The 13,555-nt window shown below is 35.5% G+C and overlaps 1 protein-coding gene across 3 annotated transcripts in view; it reads left to right on the forward strand.

Annotated features, from left to right (window-relative positions):
• LOC107698159 (calcium-activated potassium channel subunit alpha-1) overlaps positions 1 to 13,555 on the forward strand; it is a 248,967-nt gene that overhangs the window by 220,135 nt on the left and 15,277 nt on the right. For all 3 annotated transcript variants that reach the window (XM_016499115.1, XM_016499116.1, XM_016499117.1), the window contains 4 exons: positions 2,670 to 2,763; positions 8,553 to 8,676; positions 10,108 to 10,332; positions 10,760 to 10,952. In XM_016499115.1, the coding sequence (XP_016354601.1) occupies positions 2,670 to 2,763; positions 8,553 to 8,676; positions 10,108 to 10,332; positions 10,760 to 10,952 (636 nt within the window). The remainder of the gene's footprint in view (positions 1 to 2,669; positions 2,764 to 8,552; positions 8,677 to 10,107; positions 10,333 to 10,759; positions 10,953 to 13,555) is intronic.

Here is a 13,555-nt window from a genome sequence, read left to right on the forward strand (position 1 = left end):
TGTGTGTGTGTGTGTGTGTGTGTGTGTGTGTGTGTGTGTGTGTGTGTGTGTGTGTGTAATGTGTGTAACCAAAACTGCCATCGAAAGAAGTATAGATAGGTTACACATCAGTATATACAGTGGGCTCCAAGGCCACTATTTAAAATAGTTTTTTTTTTTTATACATTTGGTTCATTATGTATTTTAAACAGTTTTTCTTTACATATCTTATTTTTTGTTTGTTTGTTTAATTTTATTTTTATTTTTTTAATTAGATTTTTAGTGTTGTCTCAGACTTATAGACCTAAGCCAGTTGGCCATGGGCAACCTAAGTTGTGCAAATAAAATGTTCAGAATTATAGTAATTTTAAATATTTTTTTCATTACATAAATATTTCTGATTTATTTCACATCATTACGTAATTTCTTAAATACATATATTAAATATATCTGAATATTCATTTTACTTTTTTTTTTTCTTCTTCCTTCTGGTTCATTTCCAGGTTTAAATTAGATTTTCAATGTGGTCTTGGACTTTCAGAACTAAACCAATGTATTTTTCCTTTCATACCTTAAATATTTCATATTATTTTATGTATTTAATTTCCACGCCATTCCAGGTTTAAATGTAATTTTCAATGTGGTCTCAGAGTTTTAAACCTAAGCCAGTTGTTATGAACACCCTAAATTTTACAAAGTGTCCAGAATTATAGTAAAAAGGTGCAAACAAATGAAACGAAACAAACAGAATTATTTATGTTGTATCTCTGTTGTGCGTTAAAGCATGCTTCAGCCCGTTGTCTGTCTGAAGCAGAGGAGACAGATGTCTAGCTCAATCGTTCTGATCAGCGTCACAAAAAAACAAGGGCTATAGCTGCCCGTGGTATGGAACAGTAATCACACTTTGGTGTGCTGATCCTATTTTGATTGAGGTTGTAAAAGTGCCGTAATGTAATTTGGAACAAGCAGAGACTTGCTGAAATGGCCGTGTTGCAGGTGGAGTTATTTCATTGTTAAGCCTCTTACTGAAGGGCACCACTGTAGCTCGTAAATCTCTGCTGCCTAATTTGGAGGAGCAAGGGCAGGAGAGAGCGTTCCGGCCCAGCCAGGCCACTCGCTCAACAACCATAACACGGAACAAAGGGCCACTGCACCGCCATCTTATCAGTAGTGATATTTTTAAAGTTGATTACTGTCTCACATTGCTTCTTCCACAGTGTAATTGCAAATGTCAAGCACTGACATTTGGTAAAGACACAGACAGCATCTTTTTGTTTAATTTGTATTTTTTCATTTGAACAATTAGATGACAAAGGGAAATCAGAGACCTACAAGTATATGCGTCTGCAGTATTTGTCTCTAATATTTTGCTGTGCTGATAAATTTCTAACAGAGCCACACTAAAGCAAGCTTGCAGTGTTTTAGAGTTTGGGTTTCTGTTACTAGTTTGTCTCTAATACAAATCAGACCGTGTTGGGCCCAGTATCTGGTATCATATCAAATATAAATAAAAAAGATGCACAATATAAATATAGCAGTTGAGCATAACAAATATTAAGTAATTTGATGAAATGAAAAAACATGTACTGTGGTATACATGGAAATTATACATAAAATTCCAGGACAGAAAATATTTAATAGTTTTTATCACAACATAGTGAACACTTTCTCCCCAACTTAAAGGAACAGTTCACCAAAAAAATAGGAGAGGAGAAATTTTGAGGAAATTTACCTGCTTTTCTGATCCATACAGTGACCAAAGCTGTTAAAGCACCATAAATAAAATAAAGCACAAATTCAAGTTGTTCAGTTTGGCAGATATGGCAACTTTAGATGCAAAGGCCAGAATTTGATGCTATATGTGTAAAAAAGGAGCATGTACATTTTTCAAAATTTCTCCTGTTGTGTTCCTTAAACGAATAAGTCATACAGGTTTGGAATGACATGAGTGAATAAATTATTTTTAGGGTGAACTATTCCTTTAAGTAAAGCTATAGTTTTTGAATATTTCACCTTTCTATATCCATAACATCTCCAACGAAGCTCAACCTTCAGGCAGCTTTAACACTCGCACATGATGTGTTTATAAAGCAGAGAGCTTGTGACATTCACAGGCCCCTCAGTAACGTCCTTCTTGAGAGGCGTTTCAGTAAGAGAAGGCTCAGTTCAGGGTGCTTGTTCAGCACTGAGAGTGCTTGTGGTACGGGGGACAGACTCACAGCGGAGCCATCACTCACAGCTCTCTGAGTGATGAGGATTGATTTTGCCATGTAGTCATCCATTAAAAACCACACACCAAATTACTCTTCTTTTTCTTTTTTCTTCCCCTCTGTCATTGTTCGAGCTCATGCCCTCCAAACAATGACAGAGAGGTAAAAGAGAGTTTGATACGGACTGAAATAAATCCCCACCCACGCACATCGCTCAAACCAACTCTTTGAAAAGAAAATTCATGGAATACAGGGTGTAAAACTTAATGGTTGTCCTTCAGGTCTGTACTTGCCTTCTTTAAGTGTACTTTTGTCCATACTAACACTGTTCTCTTTCTATTTTTGGAGGTCTTCACAGATTTGAGTGTTTTTTGCAATGATTGATTGAGTGTTGGCTTTTGTGTTCTTTAATATGTCATCTCCAGCACACTTGACAATCCCAGCTGTCCACAGTCTGACACTCTTTGCATGTGTTTGCAGTCGAAGATGAGCATCCGTCAACACTGTCGCCCAAAAAGAAGCAACGCAACGGAGGCATGCGAAATTCACCCAACTGCTCACCCAAAATGATGAGGTAAGACATTGATTTCAAGACGCTCCCTCCAGCCTTCAAAAGGAAAGACAGGACGGATGGTGCTGGGATGGTGGGAGTAGGAGGAGTGGAGAAGGAGAAAGAAAGTGTGGAGGGAGAGAGAGAGGGAGGGGAGAGCAGGCCTTTCAGGCCGAGGCGTTTGAGCTGTCAGCCTGTCAGCGGTTAATGATAGAGCTGAAATATTTCTGTCATGAAAGCAGCTATGAAAAGCTGTTTGAAAAATACTCTTGCTTTAAAGTCTCAGCTGTCATCAACCCCCAGTCCCGTCCACATGTAGTTCTTAAACAGCGGTGGCACTAATGACGGTGCCAACCAATCAGAGACGCCAGCATGGTTACTTAGCCTCGGGGCTCTTCATCTATTGTGGGAACCCCTGTGAGGCGTGTTTTTCGTACTTAAGGCCATATGTGAAATGTATCATTGCAATCAAAAATGAATTCAAATATTACCTTCCTTTTATCCTGTCCGCTGAAATTAGAATGCCGCTAATTGATTTTGACTGACAAAAGGACTTGCTTTCCGCCCATGTGGCCAGGAGATGTTTATGCAGAGGTTGTAAAAAACGCAGAGACACGCCGTGGAGCGAGAAAGTGTTGCTGAAGGTTTAGAGGAAAGGACAACTTTCTGCAAAGTGATAGCCAACATGTTTGACTGTATGTATGTTTGTGTTGCAAAAAAATAGTGTTGTAATTTAGTGAAGAGCCAGTAACATTTTCTCAGTTAGTATATAATCCCAGTTTTATGTTGCAGGCTTATTTTTACTGCAATAATCGTAAACTTTTACATAAAACGTAGTAGTTTTATTTTTTCAATGTAATATATATATATATATATTAAATATTGTAGTAATAGTTGTAAAATGTAACATTTAATTAAAAATTGTTACATGAGACAGCAGTTTTATTTTATTTTTACATATTGCATTATACTTTAAAAAATGAGGGATTTTTTTGTTTTATTTTTTACTTTTCATTTTTATATTTAACATATTGTATTACTTTTTTTTTTTTTCAGTTGTGAACCACCCACAATGCATTTCTCTGTAGCTTATAATTACACCAGACAGAGGTCTCCAACATGAATCCCCCCCAAAAGAAGCAATTATGTCGAATTTTTACGTACTGTAAACTGTCAGCCCTGCAGAGGATCTCGCTCTTTAGTCTGCTTTCCAAGTGAAAATGATCAATGTTCAATTGTTTCTTTTTGCTCTCGGTTTTAAACAATAAACTGTGAGTGGAATGAAAAAAAATAGCTTTCAGCGATTGCTCAGAAGGATCTTTGGTTTTTATTCCTTAACTTACAGCACAAAACTGTTTTTCTGAGCAGATTTGAAGGTCCCCGTTTGCCATGTAATGTATGCATCGACTCTTTGATCTACAAGTGATAATAATTCTTGGGAGTTATTTACCCTGTTTTGAAACGCTTCAAAGCGGTGTCAAAGTTTTCTGTGCTTTAGGGTGCCTGTGTGTTCAGCTGGCTCTTGGGTACTGGATGACAGGTCCTCTATTCTAGGTCTAAGCTTTTTCAAGCCAGAGCCCTGCAGCGAAACATCAAAATTACCAAAGACAGACCTGTGGACTCCCTCAACCTGTGCCCTCCTTGTCAATATATTACAACATACATTAAATACCTCGCCTTTACAAGGTGCGTTTTATGCACAATGAAAAGCGATTGTTTGAGGGAGCCTTAGGGATACTTTATTCAACAAGCAGGAAAGGGAAAAACAGCCAGCGTATACCATATCAAGTATGGTTTTTACAGGCTTCTGCGCCTCCAGGCCATCGTAAATAAATAATGATCAACAGATTGGCTGTGGGTTTTTGAAAAGCATGCCTTTGTCAGTTTGCATGATAGGGAAAATTTTCAAAGCAAGGAGCTGCTTTCATAGGCTGCTGGAGAGGGATTCGGGGAGCCAGTGACTGCCGAGTGATGCACTGGAATAGCTGAACGCTGTTTGAAAACAGCTCGCCCGGCTCTCAGGGCAACTTCTGTTCTCTCTCGCTCTCTCTTTCCCCAAATGCACGTCTAGGATGCTCCTCTGGACATACCAATTAAATGGAGAACTTTCTGTCTTGCTTACGGTACCTGCTAGTTTCCTATAAAGCCTTTTATTTTCAGATTATATGTCTGTTTAAAGTGAGTGTTTTTGGCTTGGTTGTTTGCAAAAATGAAATCAAGTGGAAGATGCACTAACATTCAAAACGTTTCTTTCTTTCTTTTTTTTCAATTATTAATTCTTGTTTTTGAAACAAGTCACCAAGGCTACATTTATTCAATTATTTGGCAAAAATACAGTAAATACAGTAATATTGTGAAATACTATTACAGAATAACATTCAAATAATATTATTAAAAACAGATGTTTTCTATTTTAATATATTTTAAAATGCAATTTATTTCTGTGATGCCAAAGCTGAATTTTCAGCATCATTACTCCAGTCTTTAGTGCCACATGATCATTCAGAAATCATTATAATATCCAGATTCGGTGCTCAATAAACATTTCTTTTTATTATAAATGCTCAAAACAGTTTTTGCTTTCTGTATATATTTTTTGAAACGGTGATGCACAACCACTCAAATGTTTGGGTTAAGTAAAATGAAGAAAAATGAAGCAAAAAAGTGACAGTAAAGACATTTGTAATGTTACAAAAATTATATTTCAAATAAATTGTTTGGTTTTGTTTCGATTCATCAAAGAATCCTAAAAATGTATCATGATTTCCACAAAAAATATTAAGCAGCAAAAACTTGAAAATAACAAAAACTATTACTGATAAAATGTACCAATAATATTTTAAATTAGCATTTCAGAATGATTTCTGAAGTATAATGTGACACTGAAGAATGAAGTAATGACTGCTGAAAAGTCAGTAATATAATAATCTTAATAATTCCAGAATTTTATATTTCAAAAAAGTTTATTTAGAACATCTGAAATATTATGCAATAACAATATCACGCTTAAACACTTCAAAGGAGACACAACACATCTAATTGTAGGAAGTCACAATGCATTTGTCGGGTCTCCTAGCAGCAGCGAGTAACGTCAGATGTTTTATTCTGGAGTGGTGTGGAACGTTGGATTGTGCTTGTGACTGGCAGGCGGCTCTGACAGCGGGTGAGAGATAACTATCTTGGCAGAGGTGCACTGCGCCAGTCAGTATGTTGAGGGGAGATTGAAATGACAGAGGTCCGCAGAGTGAGTTGTGAAACACGCGCCACATAATGAAATATTCAGTCGGGGTGTAAAAGCACTAAATGCTTTCACTGTTATTAGCACCTGCACACAGCCTGATATCATCTCATGCAAGCATGCTAATCGACACATTTCTGATGTGATTTTAACAATTAAACACAGTCGAAACAGCGCGTCAGAGGATCGTGTTACTGAATTAACCTGCTTAGGAAGGTGAGAGAGAAAAAGAGGAAAACCGTAATTATGAGGTTTGTAATATGACCAGAATTTCCACATTTTTACTTCCACACATCCATTGTTGAACTTTGCATATGCAGTATTTGAATTAGAAATTTGGCAAAATTTAAGATGTCAGTGCAGTTATTTTAAGTGTAAATTAATTTTCCAGAATATTATCTGACGTTATGCAAATATAGAAAGTGAAGCAGAGGTCCCATCATTCATTATTAGTGTGATTATCAAGGGGTAATGCAATTTACAAACCTCATTTAGTGCTGTGTTAATTACAGCGTGTTACAGAACAAGGCATAGCAGGCACGGTTTTGTTATATCAGTTAAATTACATCACATGCATTTTATTTGTCATATATATATATATATATATATATATATATATTAATATATTACCAGACAAGACTGGTTTAAAACAATATAGGCTTTCATGTTTTTTGTTTGTTGAAATCCTTTGTAAATGGTTGTTAATCTGTGGATGATGATATCAGCAATAGCTGGGTCGAGCAGGCTCAGAGAGAGAGCATGTTCCCCTGCAGCCACGTCTCAGAGATGGGGCTTTGTTGTCTGCCCTGAGGCCATTTCCTCAAAGGCAGCCTTTTGGCCTGTCTCAGGCCCGGTAAAATGCTGTACGGTGGGGTTTAGTTGACAGTTTTTTGCATTTACAAGAGTTTTGTGGTTTCTCTTAAAAACTGCCATCAGAAATAGTGGAGTATCAATTCAAGAGTCACTGAGGGAGACAAATTATAACATACCTTAAAATAAAATACACAAATAGGCCTAGCACATGACTCAGGAACTGGTTCAACAGCCAAAAACTATAAAAGATAAAAATTAATCATGTTTTTTTTTTTTTTTTTTTAATACCAGTATATGTTATCAGTATATGAAATTCACTGTATGTTGTACCAGTAGTTGTACAGTATTTATGTAATTTTTTATTTTATTATATTATTATTTTTGGTGGTGCTTCCACCTCTTGCAAATAAAACCGTGCCTATTTTTTGTGCTTTAATGTTCATTTTCTCAGCATTTACAGGGATCCCAAACTGATCTGTTGACAGTCGTTTGTAAAAAAAAAAAAAAAGGCCAAACATATTTAAAGTCATTGCAATATTAATGAATTGATATTGTCAGCTAAATCATTACAAATATATTGTAAATATTTAATATACATCACACATCCCTAGTTGTTATTGTACTAATTTGCAATTATTGGACAATTCTAAGACAATATATTTATTCTGCATAAAATTGTGCAACAAATGACTGAATGTTTACACAGACATATGATGTTAGTTTTTGTTGTTGTTTGTTTTAAGAATGTTTTCAAAAAAATGAAACATCACATTTGCAATAATTAGAGTTTTTTTTTGAATTAATGATAAAAGAGTATCTGTTTATATTAAACATTTTAAGAGATCATAGGTTTATATATGTATATACATATTTCTTGTTTTCTTTATGGAGTATATTAAACGTGCAGACGTGTCCATGTTGATTACTACCAAGAAATCTGTATTTGAGGCAGAGAATGCAACAATAACAAGCTCAAAATGCCAATTTTTTGAGTTGCTATTCATACCAAACATCCCCAGACCAGACATCAAATGAACATGGCACATTTAGTTTGTGAATTCAGGTTTTCAGTCATATAGTTCTACTACCAAGCTGTTTAGAAAGCTTTCAAGGGGGTTGAATGCGAGCTGTGCCTGAGCGCTGGAACTTCTTTCACGGTCAACATGCCCCACAGATCAGCTTCTGCAGGACGCGCTGATATAGGTTAGCCTGTTTGGACGTGACACGCTGCTGAAACATTAATGGCCTTCAGTTTGGGGGAGCAAAATGTGATTGGGCAAATTCCTAAAATATTTAAAGTGCGGCTCTGTTAAAGCTTTTACCGTTGGACGCATCACTTCAGGAGTGATGTGGAGTAAAAGCCGGTAATTGGCGTTCCATTCTGGTGCCACTCAGTCACTGAAGTGCTCCGGCTCCATCTCTTCCACTCCAGTGCTGTCACCGGCGCGGACGCTTTGATGACTCCGCATTCTTGGCAGCTCGGAGAGAGCTGCCGTTATGATGGAGTCCAATGCACAAATTCAATCTGACAATGACAAGCCATGTCAGCACAGGCCTGTTTACTGCTTATTTATTGTCAATAGACGTCTGGTGAGATGTGCTGAAAGTTTGTCCTTTGACAAATGTCACAATTAAGCCCAGAAGATAAATTCCCTTTTTAAAAAGTCACTTTTTTTTTTTTTTACTAACTTGCATTTGCAAATAAGGGCAAGGGTACATGTTTTCTTCTTACACGTTTTCTCCTTCTTATGCTCTATTTCAGACACGACCCTCTACTCATTCCGGGAAATGAGCAGATTGAGAACATGGATGCTAATGTGAAAAGATACGACTCTACTGGAATGTTTCACTGGTGTCCGTCCAAAGATATTGAGAAGGTCATTCTGGTAGGTATCTTCATAACTGTAGTGTTATTGCCCATTTTTATGTCTTAAAAGTGCTTTACAAAATGTTCAGGTTAATTACTATCTTTAATCAGACAGAAACCTCCAAGCACCACCTAGTCACAAGAATGTTGTGTCTATCCTTTTTTTTTGTTTTCAGAATTTAACAAATTGACAAATCTTAAGAACTGTAAATGACAAAATGGCATATGTTTTATTAACATCCTGTAAAATTCATTCACTGTTCTTACAGCACCATGATGCATCACCCTAAAGAAATCAGAGCAACAACTAAAAAATATATACCACACTAATAACATTTATAAATTATTACAATGTAATTTCTATTTTTTTGTTTCTTACCAGTTAAACGCAATGCAAAAAACACAGAAACTGTCTGCATTGAATTGCATTATCAATATCATGATTAAAATGTAATACTGAATCAAGTATTATTAAAGCTTGCAATCATGAAATCTTTATTGCTAGTCAAGCATATAATATAATATATATATATATAAATAAATTAATATAATTTATTTTATTTATTTACACAAACAATAATTATACAATTTACAATAGTATTGTAAATTTGTCTAGTTTCACAATTTTAGAATCACAATTTTACTGACATCACTAACTCCTCAAAGTAAAGTCCCCAAGTAAAGTTTTAAATGTTTGAGGAGTGTGACATTTATTTCACACGTGTCTCTTGTTCACATTGAACTTGCATGTTTGCACATTTAGACACATGCAAACATTAAATGTGTTTATGAAACTAAAGGGAAATTTCAGAATTTGCATTTTGTGCATATGTATGTTTATTATTAGAATATGAATGCAATTTTGAACATTGTATTTTCTCCCTATGATCAAAGTAATGAAAAACATCACTAACCTTTTTGCTCATGTTATGTATTATTTGCCTTGAGCACAATGAACTGAAAGTCAATATTTTAAGGTCAAGGTGTAAGAATATTACATTTATTTATTTATTTATTTAATGACAGTATTTTGGGGGTAAGTATATATTTGCTTTTACTAAATGAATTGAATTTTGAGTATCCTAAACAGATGTATTTTACTCACTTAGACACTGTTGACGATGCTTGATGATAATGTGCTTGAACATGCATAAATGCTGTTGCCATTTTCTACAATTATATTGTTTCCTCTCTTTAATTGTTACTGTTGTTTAATGTGCTTTTTCCTCACAATTCCATATGGTGTTATTCAAACTTAATTGCTATTATGCGATTACATTTCAATCAATTAAATACATTTACAATTTCTGCCCCTTTTCATTTTAAACAATATAAAAACTACTCCTGCAGCTCATGTAGTTTTTGTATGGATGGCAGTAGATGAGCTCTTATTCTATTCTTGCTGATGAGATTGTAACTGTCGTATTTGTTTCTGGCTTTTTCATCACAGACACGCAGCGAGGCCTCCATGACGGTTTTAAGTGGACATGTAGTAGTCTGTATATTTGGAGATGTCACGTCAGCTTTAGTGGGGCTTCGAAACTTGGTGATGCCTTTGAGAGCAAGCAACTTCCATTACCACGAGCTAAAGCCCATCGTGTTTGTGGGCTCATTAGATTATCTGAGAAGAGAGTGGGAAACCCTTCACAACTTCCCTAAAGTCTCCATCTTACCTGTGAGTACACACATTGAAAATGAGCATAGAGTTTTTACACTTGGAGAAAAGAGGTCATCTGTAAATCATCTCTTAACCTTAAAAGGAGTAAGACATTGCCAGCTTTTTGCTTTGAAAAGTGCCACCACAATTTGTTCTCAAGTGTTGATGTTCTGGTTTCTCTTGGCCGTGCGAATCTCAGGCTTTGCTTCTTGCTGTAGTGCTTATTAGCATTAGCTTGACTGTGTATGAAAAACGAAGCTGCCGTCAGCAAAGGCTAGCCTTTTAGATTAGACCACATCTCTTCTTCCCTCAGCACATAGTTAGATCAGCTGAATGTCACTGCCTTTAGAAAAGTAAATACTTGTTAACTAATTTCCCTGAGCTCCTTTGCTATCTTTAATTTGTTTTCATCTTTCTTCCTCTTTCCCCTCTCTCTCTGCTGAAGGGTACGCCATTAAGTCGAGCTGATTTAAGGGCCGTCAACATCAACCTCTGTGATATGTGCGTTATCCTGTCAGCCAATCAGAACAATATCGATGATGCTTCACTGCAGGACAAGGAATGCATCTTGGCGACTCTTAACATCAAATCTATGCAGTTTGATGACACCATTGGGGTCTTGCAGGCTAATTCTCAAGGTAAGGAGTGGCTAAGAATACTTCAGCGCATAGAGAATACTCCTCAAGAGCTTTAGACTGTGAAACCAATCATTTACTGTGTGCTTTCAAAGACAACAAGGTCCAATTATATGGCAAAATGGTTTAATAAAACAAGGGATAAAAGCATGACTCGTGTTTCATATGTTTGTGCATCTAGAAACACAATAACTAGACACTTTATGCAAACATTAAATAAGTGTCTTTGCATTTTTCATTTCATTTCATGCATATGCATGTCCATTGTTAGTATACGCATGCAATTCTGAGTAAGTGTGTAAGTGTGTATCCTTCCCCTGTAATCAAAGCTCTGGAAAAAAAAGCATCCCTAATGTTTTTGTACAGATTGCGTATTTGCCTCCAATTGCTGGACCGCGGCAGATTTGTTTGCCGACAAATTGACTTGAACAGATTGTTTATGCATTCAGATAAACATGTAACCCTCTTGTGCCCATCAGGATTCATCATCATTAAACAGACTGTACAAATCAGCAGCTTCACTTTCTCAGCTGCTCTTCATTACGTAAATTACACACACCGCACAAGCTGGCCCACAAAAATTAACATTGCAACCATTATTGAGTATCCACTTTTTGCACAGAAAGATGGATTTAAAGCTTCATAATGACAGCTTTTAGATGAAATGTGTCCATAATTGTCCCAAAGGCTCACGCTGAACAGTGTGTAGTAGTGTTGGGAAGAGCACATCCCTCTGTGCTGGATGATTATAGCTTTTAATCATACTGTTGAAGAATATGTTATTATCAGGCCCAGAAGGAATCTGTTTGCAATATCTGTGCTGAGTTGGGGGAATTCTGTGGATTTAAACATTGTAAAGTGTATTAAGTGAGAGTACTGCATCCTTATTGGTGACTGTACACATAATCAAATTAGCAAAAGTATTAAATCAAATTGCAGGAGAGACATGGGATGTGTAGAAATTTGTGACTGATGGGCATTTCTAGTTCTGTGGAAATCTGTGCACTGATTCCATGCGGGCCTGGTCATTACTACGCTCTCAATTAATTTAACTCAACATCTGGCATGATCAACAGCAGAGCAATAGTGTGTAATAAAGATTTATTTCATTAACACTGAGCATATTAGAACATATTTTATCAAGCAATTAACAGTTTTTTTGTTCTCAGAGTATTCCCAAGTAAACATTTGCACCAATAGAAATAACAAATGATTCATTTTTCTTCCATATTGTAGTTCAAACTGGGCAGACATAGTTATTTTTTATTATTATTATTATTATTAATGTTACATGATTACACATCATAATTTAATTTTCTTTAAGGCAGAAGGATCCATATAAGAAATGTATTTAAAAAAATTATTGTATTGAAATCTTTATGAGATAGAGGTGTAACAAATCACATCATACCACATCATCTCTGTAAATATTCTTGCCCTCAGCACCTCGTCGTTTCAGTGAGGCTTATTAAACTTGTGCAGAAGGTGTTATTGAATAAATCAGCTAGCCTTTTGCCAGGAGAAAGTACTACACTGGGCACTACTAGAAGTGCTTTAGGGGTTTTTGAATAAAGTACACAAAGTCCAAGCTACATAATGCATTACCATTGAAAACTACAACACAAGGCAGAATTTAGAGCATGACTTTAAGGTTTGTGTGTATGTCTGTTTGATCGATGTGCAACAATAAACACGCAGTTGCATATGACCAAGTGAAATGTGGTTAGGCTTGAAATAACGGCCTTAAATTAGATTGGTATTTAATTATTTTTTATGTCAAACGTTAAAAGATAGTAGACAGTTTTAACATGTTTAAATTAAAATGGGATATTTCTATAAAAATTTTATCAAAATAATCTGTATAAACTACTGTAAACACAAACAATCTTTCTCTGCTTTTCAATTCTGGAAATGCTGTACTGGAGATGGTCTTCAATATTGTTGCTTCATTGACAACTGTCTTTAATATCACAGTCTCAAACATAATATCTTTGTTTGGAGATGCTCAAATATGAATATTCAGTTTCAGTTAACGTTAATTTTGGCAGCTGTGTGTGTTTTTTCTTAGTCTTAGTCCTGTGTCAAATGTCCTTTTTAGTTTTTATCAAATGCAGTCAAGTTGTTGTTGTTGTTGAATTTTAGTCTACAGTAGTTTTAGTCAATTAAATCTTAGTCACATTTTGCATAATTGTTAAACTGATAATCACCGTTAGTTTGCTCAAAATTATAATCATGTTTACCTATCATGACTGTTGATTATTATAGATTAATTGTTACAGAATTATTGCACTTTCATCTAAGCATGTGCATGGTTTATTTAACATTATGTAATTTTCTGATTTATTATATTATCAGAAATATAAACACACTCTCTACTGTACACTATGTAAAACTCAAAAGCTGAAACAGTGACATTGCTAATATTAATATTATATTAAAGGGGTCATATGATGCTGTTTTAAAGATCATTATTTTGTGTATTTGGTGTAACAGAATATGTTGACATGCTTTAATGTTCAAAAAAACACATTCTTTTTCAAATACTGTACATTATTGTAGGTCCTCTATGCCCCGCCTCTCTCAAACGCTTCGTTTTCTACAAAGTC

This window comes from Sinocyclocheilus anshuiensis, unplaced genomic scaffold, assembly GCF_001515605.1.
Source record: "Sinocyclocheilus anshuiensis isolate Anshui unplaced genomic scaffold, SAMN03320099.WGS_v1.1 scaffold1734, whole genome shotgun sequence".
Lineage (NCBI taxonomy): Eukaryota > Metazoa > Chordata > Actinopteri > Cypriniformes > Cyprinidae > Sinocyclocheilus > Sinocyclocheilus anshuiensis.